Below are 21,868 nucleotides of genomic sequence, written 5' to 3' on the forward strand. Positions count from 1 at the left end.
CATTTGCCTTTATTCATTTGAGTAAAATTAAACGTGTAAATATACTCAGAACTAGAGCCCAATTCAGTCTCCATGTGCTATAAATGCAGTGATGTGTTCTTAATGTTTGTAATGTAGCAGTGCAGTAAATAAGGGGAGCTGCTATTGGAGTGTAATCATTTACAGTTAAAGAGATACTGCCACGTAGTGAAGACAACTTTTAGTACTGGTGCTTAAAACAAAGACACGATGCTATGAATGTAAATGAAAACGGGACACACCTCTCCCCTGGTTCATAACCAGTCTCTTGCAGTATTCGCAACCCAGACTTTGTAGCGTTATGGCATTGCACGAGAATCTGAAAGTGAAACTCACTAGTGGGGGGTGGGGAGTGAAACTAGCCCGTTAATTTTCCTTCCCGAGATGAGTGAAGGGCAGAAAAACAGCCGGTTTATAACTAAGAGATTTTAGTAACGATAAGAAAAGTCTGAAAAAATAGATGCGATCTTTAGTTTAACAGTCGCTCGGGGGAGTGCTAGCGGGGGGAGAAGGAACAGCTCGGGGCGTTAGGTTCTTACAGTGCTTCTTCCCTTCTGACAGAGCATCTTCCAGTCTGCTGCGAGGGCCGGAGAGGAACCCAGAGCGCATTAGGGCCCCGGGGAAAGGCGGCGCGGCAGGCAGGTACCCTGGTATACTTACTGGCTGCAGCTCACATACAGGCAGAGAGAGGCTGCTGGGGGCCCGGTGCCAGTGGGAGGCTCTGCGCTCGCTCAGCCGATCCCGGGACTGACTCCAGCATCACTTTAATGGGAAGTGGATGGCGATGGCAGCAGCCCAGCAAGTAAAGAAACCGCAAGCGTGGCTTTAGGCGCTGCTCCCGCCCCTGGATGCCCCCGCTCACACCTTCCACGCGCCAGGACCGAGCCGCTGCGGGAGGGCTGGGGCGGCTTTGCTGTGGGCTCCCCTGGGAGCTGCAGCCCCCGCTCCCCACCGCGGTGTGTGTTGCCGCCGCTGCTGCCGCCGCCGCCCCCGGACCCCCGTCCGCTCCCTCCCCGCCTGCCTCTGCCGGGCGGCTGGCAGCGCAGCAGCTGCTGAGGCTGGAAGTTTTCCTGGCAGCGCGGGGCTCCTCCGCCAGCCAGTCCCCAGCTCCCCGCCGCGCGCGGGAGAGGAGCCGCGGCCGCTGCTGAGGGCGAGGCGGGGGGAAGCGCCGAGCCCGGCCGCTTCGCGCTCGGATTCCGCAGCCTGGCCGGAGCGGGAGGCAGCCGCCGGCCGGCCGGGGTCCCGGCATGCTGAAAGTCACCGTGCCCTCCTCGTCCTCCAGCGCCTCCGCCGCGGGCAGGGCGGGGGGCGCGGCGCCCGACTACTGGATCGACGGCTCCAACAAAGACACCCTGGCCCATTACTTCGAGCTGGAGTCGGAGCTGGGACGGTAAGGAATGGGCGGCTGCCGCCCTGGGCGAGGGGCATTTCCGGGGCATCCTCCGCTGTGCGGGGCGGCGGAGCCGGCGGCTTTGGCTTGTGGCCGCGACTGGGGAGGGCAGGATCCCACGCGTGCAACCGGTGTCAGAGGCTGCGGGGACTTTTCCCTTGCGAGGTGGGGCGGGCTGGCTGCCCCCCTCGCCCCTTCCGCCTGCTGCATTTCCTTTGAGTGTGGTTCGTATTTAGAGTCTCTCCCCCGACCCCTCATGCTGGCTTCTTTCTATGGGGGGTGCCTGAAACTGGAGGAGAGAGATGTGACAGCCAGGGAGACCGCCTCTTCCCCAGTGCTGTTGGCTCTATGGCAGTTCCCCTACATGTAGAGTATGCAGCGTTTCCTAGATCCCCGCGTTTCCAGGGCTAGAGGGAGATGAAGACTTACGGGGGGTTTGGGTTTTTTGGCTGGGGAGGGGACAGTCAAGATGATGTTAGTGATGGTAAACTTTTTGTTTTTGTTTTTGCTGTTTAAGACCAGTGACATGGGAAATTAAACTTAAATACCAGCTTGCTTTAGTGGCTTTTCAGTAGTGAAGGGGAGAATGAATCACTTAAAACAGTTGCAAGCAGGATTATAAACTGACATGTTGATACAAAGAGAAACCCTGTATGGGAACAATTTAGCACTAATTATCTGGGAAGAGCCTAAACTATTAGGCTTCCCTGTACTGGTGTGTGTGTGTGTGGTGGGGGGCGGCGGAAGAGAATATATATTCCAAATACCATCTGGAGATCATGTCCTCATGGTGACCAGCATGTACAGCTATTGCCCTTCACCTGTGACCTGCCTACTTTGGTTTGACAGAGATGGCACCATAACTATTTTGAGAAGTAGACATTTCACCTTTTTGCTCACTCTAAGGTTTACAGTATTTAACACATTTCAGGGTTGCCTCTTTTGTACTAGGAAAGCTCAAGATGAGGCATTTACTGCTGTTGTCTATCAATTACAGTGTCTTGATGATGAATGCACCCTGATTTCAATAGCTGAAAAAGTTAAACTGTAAATGATGGTCCAAAGAGGTGTCAGTATTTTTGTGCTGGATGCATATCTGTCCATTTTGCAGGTGTGCATGCATGTTCAAACACAGAAAACAAATTCGGTTCAGAATGAAAGTCATGCAAGTCCTATGTTAAAAAGAAAATACCAGTTAATTTCTTAAGAAAAACACACTATTGGCCCAATCCTTTAAATGCTTAGCCATGTGAGTAACTTACATAAGTAGAGTTACCCACATAAGTGTTTGTAGAATCTGGGCTTAATACTGTGCAGAGTGACTGTTAAGAATTTCTGTGAATCGGCCACACTTGTAAGTAAATTGACAGTCTAATTCTGAGTTTTTATACTATACATGTTTGTATGAATTTGGGCACGCTGCTGCAGTCCTTACTCAGGCAAAGTTGCCATTGAAGTAATGAGCCTATGAACAGGACCTTTACATGTGAACTGCATTCTTTTCATTAGGAATTGCAATACAATTTAGGGAGTGAATTGATGTTTGGTACACATTCATTCATGCGTGCCGTGCTACTGTCACAGCACACTTCTTCCAGTAATTTAACAGTTCTAAGCATTTTTAAACTAAAACTCAGCATAACATTTAATATTTGTCTTCTATATCTGTGTAGGTTTCAGAGTAGCAGCTCTGTTAGTCTGTATCCGCAAAAAGAAAAGGAGTACTTGTGGCACCTTAGAGACTAACCAATTTATTTGAGCATAAGCTTTCGTGAGCTACAGCTCACTTCATCGGATGCATGCAGTGAAAAATACAGTGGGGAGATTTTATATACACAGAGAACATGCAACAATGGGTGTTACCATACACACTGTAACGAGAGTGATCAGGTAAGGTTGTTTCGTGAGCTACAGCTCACTTCATCGGATGCATGCAGTGAAAAATACAGTGGGGAGATTTTATATACACAGAGAACATGCAACAATGGGTGTTACCATATACACTGTAACGAGAGTGATCAGGTAAGGTTGTTTCATGTTCTCTGTGTATATAAAATCTCCCCACTGTATTTTTCACTGCATGCATCCGATGAAGTGAGCTGTAGCTCACGAAACAACCTTACCTGATCACTCTCATTACAGTGTGTATGGTAACACCCATTGTTGCATGTTCTCTGTGTATATAAAATCTCCCCACTGTATTTTCCACTGCATGCATCCAATGAAGTGAGATCTAGTTCACAAAAGCTTATGCTCAAATAAATTTGTTAGTCTCTAAGGTGCCATAAGTATTCCTTTTTTATATCTGTGTAGAATTTTCTGTATCAGTATAGAATTATCAGCAGATGATATTGCATTTAGAAGTGGAAAATAAAAGAATTGATGTGATGCAGTAACATGTATAATAGGGATGGATGAGTTGTCATAAACTTTACAGAGTAGGAAGTAAAATGAGATCAACGATCTCGTAGTGAAAAATTTCACAGATGACAGCGCAGTTGCATCAGTTTATTCACAGAAGGATTTGTAATTACAATGTTTTTACCTGAAAGGAAAAGTAAATCCTTGAACTGACATGGTTGCGTGTTTTAAAAAAAACAAAATCTTATTGGCTGTTGAGTATTTGGCTAACATTCCTCCCTCTTTGTCACTTATGGTGATGATTGCACATACCATATAGATAATAACTTGAACCGAAAAGCCTTCATGAATGATATTCTATGCATTTGACTTTAACAATACAGCACTTGTTAATACTCTGTAGGTGGCAGAATTGGTGAGTTGTATATTTTCTGTATCTTGCCCAGTGTGTCTTTCAGCTGAGAGTTTGCATTTCACAATATCCTGAGAAAAGGTTTTGCAGCAATGTTAAACATAAAATACTACACTTGTAGTATCCCAGAAACATAAAATCTTTTATGTTATGTACTACCAGGTACAGAGTTTATGCAATTGAGATTAGTATAAAGAGATTATTTGAAGAGGAAAGGTAAAATTATGTAACAAATGACTCCTTTGATACTCAATGCATTTTTTAAAAAAAGGCAATTTAAGTTGTGAACATATCTGCAGATATCATTTTTATTGGAATTGTATTGAATATAATTTATTTTGGTATGGCAAATTTTATGCACTCCGTATCTTGAATCAGAAAGTGACAGAAAAGTTTAATGTTTCTAATGTACTGATTGTTGGCAGAGCCAACAGCTCATACACAGTTTGACTATTAGGGAATATTTCTGGCTGGGTCTCTAGAGTTATTCCCTCATTGTCAAAAAATGACATCGGACTCTTCTGTGCACATGAACCATCATCAGAAACCTTCTGGGCTAACTTCTCATTTAAAGTATAGCCTCGCTAGTGTAATCCTCATCAAGGTCCTTATCCTGAGAGCTATTAAGCACCCAGAGTTCCCATTGTATTTCCAATGGGAATTGGGAAAGCACTGTGCACTCAGGCCCCAATCCACAAAGATACTTAGATGCCTAAACCCCAGACTTAGACACCTAAGTCCTGGTTTTTGCCTCCACTGTGATCCACAAAACTTGCACTGAATCCTGTAGGTGCCAAAATTCACTCAATGCCTATATTTTTTTAGGGTACACGTTTCTTAGGAGATTCAGTAGGTATGCTGAGAGGCTGCCTACCAGGTCAAATCCTAATCAAAATCTGGCCAGGATGGCAGTGGTGGTAGCCAGATTAGAACTTTTAGTCCAGTGGTTAGAACATTTGTCTAGGATGTGGGAGGCCCAGGTTCAATACCCTTCCCTGCCTGAGCAGGGAGAAAGGATTTGAAAAGGGTCTCCTACCTCTCAGCTTAGTGGCTAGAGTCCTTACCTGTGGGATCTGCTGATGTGGGGGCTCCCTCAATCTCTCCTGTACAAGCTGTTTCATTGAGGATAAATAATGAAAGTGTGATTGGAGCAAGGGGATTGGACTGTCTGTCTTCAACTTCTAAGGTGGGTGGCCAAACCACCGGTTTACAGAGTCTCTTTCTTGCTCATGTGCCCAATGACTGTTCCACTGAGCCCAGTGGTTAGGGAACTCACCTGGGAGATGGGAGGCCATAGGTTTTGTTCCCCTGCTCCAATCACTTTCATTATTTATACCTAATGGATCTGCTTCAAGAGAAGAGACTGAGGGAGCACCACATCAGAATATCCCATAGCTTAGCAGTTAGAGCACTCTTCTGAGAGGTAGAAGACCCCTGCTCAGATCCTTTCTTCCCCACTCTGGCAGAGAAGAGAATTATGGGAGATCCAGGTTCAACACTGGCAAATCTTTTAGCCCAGTGGTTAAAGCAATCAGGTGAGTGGGCATGGCACTGGTGCCGCTGTTTTGTGTGGAGTGAGGCAGCTGCCCAACTCACTACCACAAGAAGCTATGTAGGTGCTTAAGCTGCCTGACTCCAGGAGAGGGGTTCCAGTTTGGGGATCATCTGTGCAGAGAGAGATACCTCTCTGCAGCCCAGACTTAGCACTGTTCCTGTGGATTTTTTTTCCTAGGTGCCTAAAAATTAGGCATTGCAACACACAGTGCGGCAACGCCTAAATCTCTTTGTGTATCCAGGCCTCAATCCCTAATGACACAATGCAGGGTGAGCTCAAGTACTTGTGTGCTGTGAACCCACCATCTTTTAGTGATGCTGAGTGAGCCATGCTAATATCTTATGTTAATAATCCTGTTCATGAAAGCTGTTATATAGCAGTAATTGAAAGGGAATTCTAAAGTCAGGTAACAGCACTTGTTTTAGCAGCATTATTGTTATAGAAATGGGTTAATTTTGCATATGTTTAGAAGGCAATAATACATTTTATTTGAAACTCTAAGCCAGTGCTGTCTGCTGTCATATCACCTTGCAGAACTTCATGTGACGACAACTTACAAAACAGCTTTGTAGTTCCTCTTCATAAATAGATCATCTACAGAGTTGCATGTCGTACAGACTGTGCTTTCTGTGCCCAGTTGAGAAGCTCAGTTTGTTTTGGGTGTTATTAAACTATATGTATACCACTCAGGTTTTTTTGTTTTGTTTTTGACACAATCTTTGCTTGCTACAATGGTGGGTTATTCTGCAGTACACCCAAAAAAAAACAAAACAAAAAAACGCTTTTTGAGGTAGGCCAATCTTGATTGCCTTACTAATACAAGTAGTCCCATTAAGATTTCACAAATAGGGTGAGCAGGATTTTGGCCTTTATGGAGTTAATAACTGAGACTTTCATATTTTCAAGTTGGCTTCATAATCTAGACCTTTTAGCTCTGTAATTTGATCTTTGTATTAAAAGAACACTGTGGTCTCGATTCTAGTATTGAATGTATTAATTCATTGTTTTACACTGACTCATTGTTCAGTTATTTTTTGCCAGACAAGTCTCTTCCCCCCTCCTCCCAAATGCATATATTTTTGGAAAGTGCAAGTGTTGAACCAGAGTCTGTAACAATGAGCTCTGACAATGTAGTAGCTTTGGAGTTAGGCTACTCTGTCCCATCTGTCTCTAATTAACAAATTTCTACCCTGAGTTATGTCATGTATAAATAATTGAATACTTATCAAAGCAGCCTGAACAAGTACTTGAAAAGATTATTCTCTTCTGCCTCTCTAAAACCTGGTCCTGCAAACATGAATTAATATGACGCTTGCTCTGAGTAGTTGTATTGAAGTTGCAGTAGAAAGCACTGTCCTGGTAGTATTTTCGGGATCTGGCTGTCTGCTCACAAGTGTTATTTCTATAAAAATAGGATAAATGAATATGCCATTTATGTAGGAACTTTCCATTTTCCACTAATTGAATTAAAGGTTAATTCAGAGCAAACTTGTACTGTAATGCCATAAAAGAAGAGAAATTTAAAAATCATTTACTTTCTTAGTAGAACTGCCTGTGGTTAAGGGATGCCAGATCAAATCCTTTTGCATGTAGAACTCCTATTGAAGCTGCAGTAAAATAGAGAACTAACCGATGTGCAAGGAACGAAGGACTGGACCCTAATATCAATTAACAGAAAAAATGCGGTCACCACAGCAAAAAGGCATCAGAGATTGGCAATTCGGTACAGTAAGAATGTTTGGAAGTTCCCGAGCTGATGACTCAAGAAACATCCTTTATTAACCCTTTCAACCCTATTTAAATCTCTTACTACCTGTATTTTCAGAAGAGTGTTATTGGTGGTACAAAGACTTGCATCTTCCTAATTCACTTTCAAATAAGACAATATTTTAGTATTGAGCATCCAAGTCCAAATGTCACAAGTCAAATTCCACGCTCAGTTACTTTGTGGAGCCCATTTAGCCTTCAACTTTAATGGGGTGGCAGGGATGTGTAATTAAAGTCAGAAATGGCCTAATTCATTCATGCTTTTGAGCTTTAATCAAACATCAGTACAAAGATGTGTCTGGCCACTTCAAATTGCAAGAATATGAGTTTCCAAAGCAGCACAGAATTTGGTCCACTCTTTTTTTTCTCAATCGTAAAATTTTCTTGCTAATGCTTAAGGACTAGGAGAAATTCTGGTCTTCCTGAAGTCAGTGGCAAAACTCCTGTTGACTTCAGTGTGGCCAGGATTTAATCTAATCTGTCATCTATGCCTTATTCAGGCAAGACTCTCCCTAGCTGGAATGAGGATTGCAGAATCTAAACCTAAATCTCTGAGACGGCTCAAGAAATGGGTAACTGAAAATAGAGCTTTTTCACTACTGCTTATTTGAGTCTGACCCTGATAGTACTGTGACTGAAGTATTATTACCATATCATGGTTAGAACATAGTCTATGTTAAATGAGTTTGCTGATTCAGTCCACAGTAATTCCCAGTGGACAAAGGTGTCCACACAACAACTGTTAACTTTGTTGGCTTCCACAATGTTTGTTTTCTCTGCTAAGCCTGCCATGTTTCTCCAGGAATGGCCTAAAGCTCATCAGTGGGGCAGTGTGCAGAAGCTGGTCCTACATGCTCTGTAGGAAAATAGAGGAGTTCAGTTTTCAGTGCAGTCAATGATACCTTTCATGGGACCTAAATTCATCTTATAACATATAATTTGTTTATACTGTAATGTGAGCAAAGTTTTTCAAACCAAACAAAATAGACTACTGATTGGGACATGCAGATACTTATTTTCAATTACAGATGCATTGAAAGATGTGCTACCTGGGGAATAAACACAAAATGGATTTTATTTTTAGAGGTTATCAGGTCCAGTTCTATTACCATGCATACTTTAGAAAAGTAATGCATACATCCTGAACAATATTTTTATTTTGTGTGCAAGATGTCTGTCATTTGCCCTATATATAGTTGTAAACTAGACAGGATATATAGGGGGGATGGGGTTTAAACACTCTTAAATCAAGAATTAGGGTTTCTGAATGGGCAGTGACAGAATATACTGTGTTTCCAGAGTATTACATTGTATTTGCATACTGACCCCTTATTAGTTAATATGCAGAATGTCTTGTACTGTGAACCAAGTGAACCTTTCAATTTCTTTTGTAGAATAAGTGCTGGAGGTGGTTTGAAATGGTTGCTGTAGGTGGATCTTTCTGTATAATTTTCACAGCTTGTTTGTGTTTATGGAAGGACTGTTAAAATGGAGAATGTTACTCTCCAGAGAACAGTTTATATTTATTATTTCTATGGCATTATTTGTTCCAACAGCTATCCATCTTTGTGGTGGCTTTTTGGTTTTAAAAAAATATCTAGAAAATTTGTATTTGTCACATGAAAAATTAATACTTACCCTTGAGGTAAAAATTCTTAGAAATACTGCAGATGTGTCTGGGCTTCAGAAACTGAAAATAATGGAGTTGTATCAGTTACTTTAGGATGTGAGAGAGATGTTTGAGAAGCTATGAGGAATTCTGCAAAAGCACTATAATCTGCAGTCCAGAACTAAGAAAGCTGTTTGTTTAACTCATCGCAGAAAACCTATATGAGAAATAGAATACATGTATTTCAAGTGTTGCCAGAAATTTTTCTCCAAATGGGACTTTATTATAACAACCTTAAATTATTGTTTAGATGGGCCAGTGCTTGCCCTAAGTTTGATGGAGCCCTGTATGGTACAAAAGAGATGTACAAGGCCCATCCAGTTATCTCCATGGCTGTGACTAGGCCTATGATGTGTGAATAACCCGGGCTGGAGGTGACTGCATGAGGTAGTATAGGTAGATGGCTACCAGTGATAGATGTCTTAATGCCTGCTGCTTGTTGGCATAGAAAATGATCATATCAAAAAAAAAAAAAACCAACCAAACAACCCACCCCCAACTATAAGTGGTGGCCCTTGTGAAATAATAATACTCAGCACTTCAATAGCACTTGTCATCTGTAGATCTCAAAATCCTTGGTAGAGGAGGGTAATGGTCCCCAACAGATGAGTTGGGAGACAGCGTGGAGAAGTTAAGTGAGTTGGCCATGGTAATCTAAGGGCCAAATCTGGAAGACCAAAGTAGGCCGCCTCCTCTCCCAGCCTGGTGTACTATCCATTGGACTATTCTGCCTCCCTAATGGTGAACTATCTCTCATTGGTATCCAGCTGGATACCAGTCACTAATGTAGCCTTGTAAAGAGAGAGTTTCTCACGCTAACCTTTCCGTTGAACAAAGATGCAAAGACATGCGTGTGTATTAAGCTGTGTGTGTACAGCACCTATCAGCATTAGGAGTTAAGTACATACACTGAGAAGAAAATATACTTCATTGTATCTACCTGTGTTGTGTCATCACAATGTAGCAGAATTTAAACCATGTAATTTTGCACAGCTGCTACAGATTTAAAGTTATATCTATTCACCGAATTAAGGGCCTAATTCTGGCACTTTTGTTCATGTTAAGTAATCCCTCACTTTCTGAGAAGCACCATTGATTTCAAGGAGGCTACTTGTGGAATAAGGAATACTCAACTGGAGTAAGGTAGCAGATTTTGCCCATCCCCTCCCTTGAGTAGTGGTCCTGTCTCTCATTCATGGCGTGTCAGATATTATATACTTAGAAAATAAAAATGACAAGCTTGGCAAATAGCATTTCCCGGGGAATTAATGACTGGCCAAAGGTTAATGATCCTCAGCTTTTGCCTTGTGCTATCAACTTCCCCAGCCAGTCATTAATTCCCAGGAAATGCTTGTTCATTTAATTGTTATTGCTTAGAAACTAAAAGCTCTGTTCCAGCATCTTTTTCTTTTTAAAATACTATCTGGAATCAGACCCCAGGACTCTGTGAAATTCTCTGAAGCATATGGTATATAGAGTATGGAAACTTTTTGGGTGATGGGGGAGTGTTGTCTTTTGTGGTCTCTTCATTTTGCCCTCTTATTTCTCCATCATTGCCACCAAAGGCCTTTTCTGGGTGACTGTTTCTTTTGATGAAGGAGAGCTGGATGAAGCTCTTTCCAGAGCCCACCAGCACCACTTTTCAGCCTTGAGAAGTTGGTTCAAGAATGGCGAGAAAAAGGTGCTTCTCCCTTCTCCAGCTCAAGAGGGAGAGTCACTACCCATAGAACGTTCCCAGGTCTTTCTGTGCCAGGAAGTGAGATTGGTTTTCAAATTAGGCCCACATCTCCTGTAATGAGGCTGTAGGGTGGATTGTTGCATAGTACATTACAGTACAGAATTCTGTCCAAGCTGGCCCACCAGCTGGAAGAATGTTCCAGGGCAAGGTAAACAAGGTAGAACTTACCCAGGTTACCCCATGGAGGGGTGGGATAACGGATAATTATCCTGGTGTGTCCTGGACAGCGCAGAGAACTTGTGGTTTGTGGGTGTTCTTGTTTTTTAATTATTGTAACTGAGTTTCTGAGGTCTACAAAGTCCAAACCTAATGTAATTTCCCTTTTAGTATTAAGATTTTTTGTGATCAGGAAAAGCAGGTTTTGACCACATTATAGAAGATATTGGCCTATCTTAAGAACTGTCAGCACATTAAAAGAGTAAGAACACTGTTGGAAATAGGACATGGAAGCCTGTTGTTGTTTTAAGTCCAAAACAACATTTATCAAATGCTCTAAGTTCCAATTAAATACATTTGATTATATATCCACACATTTGTGTTTTGGTATGTCATTACTTTTAAAATGGGAAGGTACATTCACCTAATGGTTTTAGAATTAAATTTATGAAAACAACATGAATATGTATAAAAAGATATAGAGGATATCACTAAGTGTGTTATGGTTATTGCCATACATCTGTTCATTAGTGTAAAGGTCTATTAGCTTTTTATTCTACACTAAAATAAATAAATAAATAAATAAAATCTTTCTGAGACTAGCTTTCTAAAGCCAAAAACTTTGTTGACTTCAGTTCACTTTCTGGTTTTCTGAAAAATGAAAGAATTGTAACCGCTGAGGGACCAAGCAGAGCATTGCAAACAATGTAAATGTCCCCTTTGAACTTCCTCTGCAAGGGATAGTGGAGAGAAATGATAAGCACAGATCACAGAGCTGTATCATCATTTTTTTTTATATGAATTCTAAATGCAAATAAGGAGTTGTCTGAGCAGCTCTTCCAGTATTTTGTTTGACAGTTTAGGTTATGTACTGTCCATAAACCACATAAGCAACTGCCATTGCCAATCAATAGGCGTTGTGCACTGGATGAAGAGACTAATGTTAATTCTTAAATGGATTATTTTAGAAGCTTGTAAAATATTCTGTCCTTTATAACTAGATAATTAGGTTATGTAGCTTTTTTCATGGGCAGAATACTTTATTATTTAATGTTTAAACATTACCTACATATCAGAAATGACAGTCCCTGCCCCAAATAGTTTACAGCCTGAACGGTAAGGTCTAACAGGTGGATGAGACCTCAGGAGGGAGCGGGGGAGTGCAGGATACTAAAATAGGGTATTTTAGCACAGATGAGTTGTACATGTGTGTGCTTGCACTCTCATTTATATATTTTTATCTATCTTTAGTCTCAACTCATGAATAGTGTTAGTTTTTGGAAAGTTTGGGTTAAATAGGATTTTTTTGGGGGGAATTTAACGTTCTTGAACAAGAAATCAGATGTCTATTTGAAAGACTTATTGGTCATCAGAAGATAAGTATGGTGCTAAATTTGGTCATGGAACTGATTGCAGGACTTGAAATGCATAACACGCTTAATATAAGGCTATGCAGAACAGAGTGCCAAGCTCCCTGATAGATAACTAATAAAACACGATTCCTTGGCACAAAGGCCTGAAGGGTGTCGGTGTTTGCCAAAGCCACAGGGCTCTGATCCTGGGCTTGCATATGAAATCACAGCTAGAGAGAGGCCCTTCTGCTATCAAAGCACATTGGGTAAAGAGAGGGGAGAATTGGTTCACTAGCTGACTGTTAGAAATGGTCAACATTTTTTTGTACTTCTGAAAATGATGTGAAACTCTAAGTTGTTGGGGGTGACTTTTAAAGGCTAGTTAAAATGTTTTTAAAAATAGAGATTCTGGACAGTGTTTCTGAGAAACATTCAGCATTTTTCAGCCAGGACTGATTATATTGAAATGGGGTTTAAAAATACCATAATTTGCTGTTACTCCTTACAAAAGTGGGAAATTACTGGAGTGCAGGTCCTAAATAAGCCTGTAGACAGTTCACCTGCACATAATTCGAATTGCAGATCTTTTAGTTGTTCAGACTTTTTCTCCAGTACTGATGAAGGGCCAAATTAGGCAGCTGTGCAATGTATGGAATTTTTATTAATTTCAAGGGAGGATTGGAGACCAACATTCTATGTGATTTCTGTGCACAACTGCTGGATTGAAGACCCTGATTCCAAAGACCTAATCCTCATTTATCTGAAAAATCTTTGTCTCCTCTTTGCGTTTATATATCTCAATCTGCTTTTTATATGTTCTAATTAATTTGGTCTCCAAACACCATTGTCCCTGATTTACAGATGAGCAAATTAAGTTACAGGAAGCTTAAGGGCTGGATCATACCTCTCTGATTTCTTCGTGCACATGTCTTCTCCTGCCAATGCAGAAGGTGAAGCATACCATGTCCATGACATTCTTTTTCTGCTCCTAGCACCTGTGGAGGCAGGCCCTTTTACAGTCATGAATCCTCTGCTATAATGATGTGTTTTGTAGGTTAACATAATGTAAAGCAAGTGTCAGGAAGGACTGAAGGACAGATTTTCATCCAGACCTCAACTCAATCTCTGTTTTTCAATTTTTGGTTTTTTTGTGTGTGTGGTGTGTTTTTTTTTTTTTTCAGGTACAATTCTGTGCTTGCACTGAACAGTGGGCATTAATATTAATGGTTGGAATATCTAACTGCCTTTTTTGTGGGTGAAAGCAGGTATACAGTAATGAGGACCTCATAGAGGAAATGGTTGTAGGGGATAATCTTGGCTCAAGTGATCACGAGCTAATTCAGTTCAAACTGAATGGAAGGATTAACAAAAATAAATCTGCAACTAAGGTTTTTGATTTCAAAAGGGCTGACTTTCAAAAATTAAGGAAATTAGTTAGGGAAGTGGATTGGACTGAAGAATTTATGGGTTTAAAGGTAGAGGAGGCCTGGGATTATTTTAAATTAAAGCTGCAGAAGCTATCGGAAGCCTGCATCCCAAGAAAGGGGAAAAAATTCATAGGCAGGAGTTGTAGACCAAGCTGGATGAGCAAGCATCTTAGAGAGGTAATTAAGAAAAAGCAGAAAGCATATAGGGAGTGGAAGAAGGGAGGGATCAGTAAGGCAAGCTACCTTATTGAGGTCAGAATATGTAGGGATAAAGTGAGACAGGCTAAAAGTCAAGTAGAGTTGGACCTTGCAAAGGGAATTAAAACCAATAGTAAAAGGTTCTATAGTCATATAAATAGGAAGAAAACAAAGAAAGAAGAAGTGGGACCGCTAAAAACTGAGGATGGAGTGGAGGTCAAGGATAATCTAGGCATGGCCCAATATCTAAACAAATACTTTGCCTCAGTCTTTAATAAGACTAAAGAGGATCTTAGGGATAATGGTAGCATGATAAATGGGAATGAGGATATGGAGGTAGACATCACCATATCTGAGGTAGAAGCGAAACTCAAACAGCTTAATGGGACTAAATCGGGGGGCCCAGATAATCTTCATCCAAGAATATTAAAAGAATTGGCACAAGAAATTGCAAGCCCATTAGCAAGAATTTTTAATGAATCTGTAAACTCAGGGGTTGTACCGTATGATTGGAGGATTGCTAACATAGTTCCTATTTTTAAGAAAGGGAAAAAAAGTGATCCAAGTAATTATAGGCCTGTTAGTTTGACATCTGTAGTATGCAAGGTCTTGGAAAAAATTTTGAAGGAGAAGGTAGTTAAGGACATTCAAGTCAATGGTAAATGGGACAAAATACAACATGGTTTTACAAAAGGTAGATCGTGCCAAACCAACCTGATCTCCTTCTTTGAGAAAGTAACAGATTTTTTAGATAAAGGAAACGCAGTGGATCTAATTTACTTAGATTTTAGTAAGGCGTTTGATACGGTGCCACATGGGGAATTATTAGTTAAATTGGATAAGATGGGCATCAATAGGAATATTGAAAGGTGGATAGGGAATTGGTTAAAGGGGAGACTACAACGGGTCCTACTGAAAGGTGAACTGTCAAGTTGGAGGGAGGTTACTAGTGGAGTTCCTCAGGGATCGGTTGTGGGACCAATCTTATTTAATCTTTTTATTACTGACCTGGGCACAAAAAGTGGGAGTGTGCTAATAAAGTTTGCAGATGATACAAAGCTGGGAGGTATTGCTAATTTAGAGAAGGACAGGGATACCCTACAGGAGGATCTGGATGACCTTGTAAACTGGAGTAATAGGAATAGGATGAAATTTAATAGTGAGAAGTGTAAGGTCATGCATTTAGGGATTAATAACAAGAATTTTAGTTATAAGCTAGGGACGCATCAACTAGAAGTAACGGAGGAGGAAAAGGACCTTGGAGTATTGGTTGATCATAGGATGACTATGAGCTGCCAATGTGATATGGCTGTGAAAAAAGCTAATGTCGTCTTGGGATGCATCAGGAGAGGTATTTCCAGTAGGGATAAGGAGGTTTTAGTACCGTTATATAAGGCACTGGTGAGACCTCACGTGGAGTACTGTGTGCAGTTCTGGTCTCCCATGTTTAAGAAGGATGAATTCAAACTGGAACAGGTACAGAGAAGGGCTACTAGGATGATCCAAGGAATGGAAAACTTGTCTTATGAAAGGAGACTCAGGGAGCTTGGCTTGTTTAGCCTAACTAAAAGAAGGCTGAGGGGAGATATGATTGCTCTCTATAAATATATCAGAGGGATAAATACCAGAGAGGGAGAGGAATTATTTAAACTCAGTACCAATGTGGACACAAGAACAAATGGATATAAACTGGCCACTAGGAAATTTAGATTAGAAATTAGACGAAGGTTTCTAACCATCAGAGGAGTGAAGTTTTGGAATAGCCTTCCGAGGGAAGTAGTGGGGGCAAAAGATCTATCTTGCTTTAAGATTAAACTCGATAAGTTTATGGAGGAGATGGTATGATGGGATAACATGGTTTTGGTAATTAAATATTCATGGTAAATAGGCCCAATGGCCTGTGATGGGTTTTAGATGGGGTAAGATCCAAGTTACCTGGGAAAGAATTTTCTGTAGTATCTGGCTGATGAATCTTGCCCATATGCTCAGGGTTTAGCTGATCGCCATATTTGGGGTCGGGAAGGAATTTTCCTCCAGGGCAGATTGGAAGAGGCCCTGGAGGTTTTTCGCCTTCCTCTGTAGCATGGGGCACGGGTCACTTGCTGGAGGATTATCTGCTCCTTGAGGTCTTTAAACTACAATTTGAGGACTTCAATAGCACAGATATAGGTGTGAGGTTTTTTTTGTAGGAGTGGTGGGTGAAATTCTGTGGTCTGCGTTGTGCAGGAGGTCAGACTAGATGATCATAATGGTCCCTTCTGACCTAAATATCTATGAATCTATGAATCTATGTGAGTGCAATTTGCTATGATTACAAAATTCAGCTTTCTGTCCCCCAAAATCTAAGTGTTTTGTCTTCTGAAGGGACAAAAGAAAATCATCTTCAGAAATGTATAAGTTGATTAGGCTCTCTTGTGAAATGGTACTGTTTTGCTTTGTTTACTGTAACAAAACAGTCTGATTTTTTCTTGGGTTCCTCTGACACCTTCATCTCTCCCTGTTGTCAACCTCTTGTTGACGTGTGGTGGAGTGTGTACAAACCCGCATTGGCCAGGCAAGGGTTAACAAACTGCTATGGGCTCACGCAGTTCTGCCCAACTACACCTGCCAGGCATGTCAGGCCTGGAAGAAGGGCCTGAAAAGGTGAAACTCAGCTCAGTTAGCAGTAGCCCTGGGAGGAGACCAGACCTTCAGTCCTCCTCTCCCAGAGGAGAGTGTAGCTGAGAACAGAGACTGCTTGCACAACTGCCGCCTATTTGAGCCCCCTCAGTGAAAGGTTTGTTGGCCTCCGAATGATTACGATTATTTTGTAACTCTTATTAGTGACTTACTGGGGGGAGGGGGCTGATGAACTAGAATATACCCTGCCAGAGGCCACTTGAAGGAAGGGAGGTGTGTGAGAGTGAGTCGTCAGCCCCCGCCTCCACTTGTGGACCTCCGATAACCCTGAAAGGGATAGACTCAAGTGGGACTTGGCTGAAGGGCTGAATCTCCCATGCCTGGACCTGTGTTGATGACTGTTTGGACCCTGAGGTCTGGAGGCTGGATTAGTGCATGGCCCTGTCACAACCCAAGGGCACGGGAAACAAAGTCTGTGACAAATAGTTTATTAAATTCAAGGCCAGTTAGCCTTTTTGTGCGTGTGTGTGAGTCAATATATGTGTGACCCTTCTGCCTGTCAGAGTTGGCAGCAACAAGGGCCGGGTTCACTATCTAGTGGATTCATTCCAATAACACAATGCAAAGCGGCTCGAGCCCCCACCCAGTGACCTGGGACAAATATATACCACCCCTGCTGGGCGCCTCCAAGAGGCAATACTTCCCCTCTCGCAAGCACATAGTCTGAGTGTAGCAAAAAGCCTTTTAATAACAGAGAGAAACAATGTGGCATTATGTTGGGGAAACACCACCAACAGGATTCGTAACACAACCCATGAGCAAAAAACCCACCCCAAGCAAATTGGGGCATGCCCTTTCCCTTTGGTTCTTTAGTCCAGCGACCCCAAATCACCCAAAGTCCCAAAAGTAAAATGACCCAAAAGTCTCTGTCCCCGGTCAGGGCAGCCCCAGAGTTCGAAAGTTTATCTGCAGAGCTTTACCTCCCAACCTGGGTGGAGAGAGGTAAGGGGCACCTTACATGATCTGAAGCTGACCGCCCCACAGCTCCATGGGCCTTCGTTCCGCTCCGCCAGCCGTCCCACAAACTGCTCCACGATATATCGTCAGGCTCCCCCACTACTTAACACAATGCTCAGTGATTTCATCTCTTAGTCAGTTCAGCTCTTTGGCGAATTCAGCTTGTAGTAGGGGAGCCTCAGTGCTGGTGCACCATTAGCCCAAAGTGAGCTCAGCAGCCTGTAACGAGACTCCTAATGGAATCAAAATTAGCTCTGATATTCCACAGTGGAGAGAGGAGAAAGTGCAATTAGCATGTAAGGCCCTCACCCAAGGGCCCATGCCACCAAGTATTAATACTTATCCCCAGCCTCTCTCAATTCACAGATTTTTGGAACCCATGACCCTTGCCTAGCGAGTGCTACTTAGTTGATGGTGAGTCCCTCCATTTAACAAAAGGCCAAGTACAGTTCCAAGCACAGTTCCCATAATCAGGGTAATAACAATTTATTCTTCCTGCCCCAATAACAGAGACACTGGGGATCCCACAGCAACCAAAGTGACCATTTGGGCAGCTATGGCCTCATTCTAGGCGGGGTGGGTGTGCCTATGCAAATGAGATCGGCCCCTGAAGTTCTTTTCCACAACTTGCCACACCTCACCACCAGATGTCAGGGTGGAGCTCATCCTGACACTGCTTACATCTGTTTTCATCCCATTTTGGTATATACTAATACACACACATCATTGTCTTTAATCTTTTCTAAGGGAAGTCTGTCCAAACTGAAATTTGAACTAACCAGCTGTGTGTACTCTCATTACAACTTTGTTGTGGCTTATGTGAATCTTCCAAATGAGACTCTTCGTGTTTATTAAGTTACTTGAGGAGACTTTAAACAAAACTTAGAAGAAAATAACTCTTACTGCCAGTTAAAGAAAAACAGACACATATAGGCTATAGTGTCCATACTTCTCACATTTTAAGTTGTCTCTATTAATGTACTGTGCACTGAGTACTTAAGAAGAATGCATTTTATTAAAATTAGACCTTATCTTCATGGAAATGTGGCTTTTCCTAACCAAGTGAAATGATTCTTGGTTTGATGGATGTTTGTAGCTTTTCTTGAACATGTTTTGAGTGCTATAGCCTCGTTCCTATTTATTCTTGAGATTTTTAAGTCTTTCCTTTGAAAATAGTGATATACCTGGATTTGAACTTGGGGTATGGATCAGACCTCATATCTTAGCCTGATCTCTGTTAAGGGTCTGCAAGAGGACTGTGCCAGGCCTGCAGCCTGCCTTGATGGGCAAACAAGCCCTGTTACAGAGCCAAATCTGGAAACTCCAGGATGTTCAGATTCTCTGATTTATACCAACATCCACAGGCATGCAAAATTACACAGTAAATTTAGTGCTTAAAATGAAATGTCCTTCACCAACAAAAATATCAGAAGTTATACTAACAGCTTAGCGAATGCAGCTGTAAGTTTCTCTGTTAACAGAGCAACTATTAAAACTATAATTGTATGCAAGATTAGAATGAGCAAGTCTATGCAAAAAACAGACTTAACTCCACCCAAACCAAAGACCTAATGCTTAGTATTGTCAGGGCAAAGCTCAGGGTATGTCTACACAGCAGTGTAAACCTGATCTCAAGGCAAGCCCCCCTCACTCCTCTTGCATCCACACTGCAGTTGCCCTAATCCAGGGCTTGAAACCAGGATCCCAGGACCCTGCAGGGCTGGATGGTCCGAGCTTGGGTCAAGCCGGAACACAGTGTCCGAGCCCTATTGCTTTGCAGGGTAGACATGGCACCAGTTTACTTGAGTCCAAGAAATTAGCTGGAGGAATGCCAGAGTTCCTTGGGGCAACTTCCTTAGTCCTCTCTATGCTAACAATCTGCAATGCACTCTATTGCAAACGGAAGCCACCCCCCTTTGCGAATGACAGGTTGGTGTTAACCCATTGTCTTCTGATCACCAATCTGCAAGCACAGTATCAGAGAGCTTCCAGGGTCTGAAATGGACATCGATCTGATCAAGCCTTTTGCAAAGTGAGCTGCTTCTTGGCCACTAGAGCACAGCCAGATTTTGGTGAATCTGTGGCGTGAGGCCAGTAGAACTGTGGATTTCAGCAAAAGCACCAGAAATACTGGCAGATAGCTAAAAAGCTGGAAACTCTGCAGAGTTTCTGGACAGGTAATCAGTGCAGTAAGTGAATTAAGAGGCTAAAGAGTGAATACAGGAAGACAAGGGATAAGAATTGCACGTCGGGCAACTTGCCAACGACATGCCCCTTTTATGATAACTTTGACCGGGTCTGGGCACTGCGCCCAGCACAGAGCCAACCGTGTTTCATGACGACCTGGTGAGGCAGGATGGTGCCCTGCCGTCCACCAGAAAGCAGCATGGGACTGGTTGAAGCCAACAGCAGGCTCCCAGCCAGGATCATGAAGTGACTTTTTTAATTAAACCAGTCCCAGAGCCGGGTGTGGATCAGGATCAACAGCAGATTCCCATTCCCTACTTGGAAGAGCTGTTTGCCGCCAAGGAACAGGCTGCAGCCAAGCCTGCTGAGAACTCCATGGGGACAGAAGCCTCCCCGGAGCTGGGTAAGTGTCTGATTTAAATTTACTGTTTATTATTACATTAGCGGGAGGGATTTCTGCTTTAAGAAGCAATGCAAAAATGGTGATCACTGTTTAGTCACTAATGGCGGATTGCATCATGGCATCTAGGCAGCCCTCCTCTTCCGATTTGCTACGGTCATTCTTGTTTTCCTGTCATTAATTAGAAATTTGCCACTATGCAGTCACTCTTCCTGGGTCTGTGCAGCTTCCTGTAAACAGTGAACTGTGTGTGTTTGGGAAACAGTATTCTGTATTCCCAAGCCAAGTCCATTTCTGTCAGAGGTAAGCCTGGTGGGGCGGATACTGGAGTGGAATCATGTTGCAGATTTCAGAGAGTTTTGCATACAGCAAGTAACAGGGAAAGCCATGTGTTTAATTGATACTCTCATGTTAGGCTGCTCTCTGGCTACCCAGCTCTGAAGGCAGTGCAGAAGTAAGGGTGGTATGGTAATGGGACCCGCGAGATCCCAGTCCTGCTGCAGGGCTCTACCCCCTACTTTTTTTTTTGTCTGCCCCATTTTTCTGGCCTCCTTCCCTCGGATTTGCACCCCAGGTGGCTGCCCCGCTTGCCCTGTCCTGGTTAATGTCCTGATGGATACAATTGTGTCGAGAATTTTTAAGAAAAACACACTTCAGACCAAAAAATAGAGATTTTTTTTTTCATAACTGGCCCAGCAAGCTCAGAGGTGCTGGGGTTATGAAGTGCCAGGCCCTGGCACAGATTAAGCACTGAGTCCATTCCCCTCCGGGATATGCTATTCGGTCACTGTTCATTTGAATACTTCTGCTGCATACAATGCAAGTTTTCCTCCAGCAGTTTGGAATAACATCTCTCTCTGCCACTAGGGCACCACAAGAACAGTTATGTTTTTAAAAATATGAAAGGCCCGATATGACAGAAAAAGCTGTTTGCCGCAAGGGCTCTAGACACACCCACCTCTCCTCCATATGGCAATTAGTTATGAACTTTTTATGAAGCAGAGTAAAGGTTTTAATTTTAAATTTACCATTGCCTTTGCACTTCTTTAACTATGATTAACAAAGCTGTATCAAGAGACAGTGTGAGGACTGACGCATCCCCTTCACAATGTGTGTAGGTTCACTTTAGAACTGTTATATTTTTTGTCCTTGAATTCCACAGTTATTAATTCTGTGCTCCTCCACAGAGCTATTTTAAACAATAACACCCTGTTTCTTGTCCTGTTTCAGGACTCTCAGCCCATCCTGCCTGCTGTTCTTCAGGAACTCGATCTCTGGCCCAGCGTACTCACGGACCATTCCAAAAGGAAGCGCTTCTGTGATGAAGTTATAATCAATGTTCTTGAGAGGGCAGACCAGCAGGTCCAGTACCAGAAGAAGAAGAAGGATAAAAGACTGAAACAACAGCATGCTGAGAGGCAGGAGGAAAGGCTAAGGCATGCTGCCCAGGGGGAGGACAGGGTAAACAGTTACTGGAACAGGAGCGGCAGCTAAGTGGGGAGGACAGAGCCCAACAGAGAAAACTGTTCCAGAAAGTCCTGTCTATAATGGCTACAAGAAGATTGGTCCCTGCTGCCTCTCCCATGCCATGGCATGATGCCC

At 42.6% G+C, this 21,868-nt stretch overlaps 1 protein-coding gene across 1 annotated transcript in view; it reads left to right on the forward strand.

The window, feature by feature from the left end:
- The first annotated feature begins 1,265 nt into the window (after positions 1-1,265).
- The window catches only part of CAMK4 (calcium/calmodulin dependent protein kinase IV), a 303,137-nt gene continuing 282,534 nt past the window's right edge, over positions 1,266-21,868 (forward strand). The window contains exon 1 of the mRNA XM_077816343.1: positions 1,266-1,408. Within this exon, the coding sequence (XP_077672469.1) occupies positions 1,266-1,408 (143 nt within the window). The remainder of the gene's footprint in view (positions 1,409-21,868) is intronic.

Source organism: Eretmochelys imbricata, chromosome 5, assembly GCF_965152235.1.
Source record: "Eretmochelys imbricata isolate rEreImb1 chromosome 5, rEreImb1.hap1, whole genome shotgun sequence".
Classification (NCBI taxonomy): domain Eukaryota; kingdom Metazoa; phylum Chordata; order Testudines; family Cheloniidae; genus Eretmochelys; species Eretmochelys imbricata.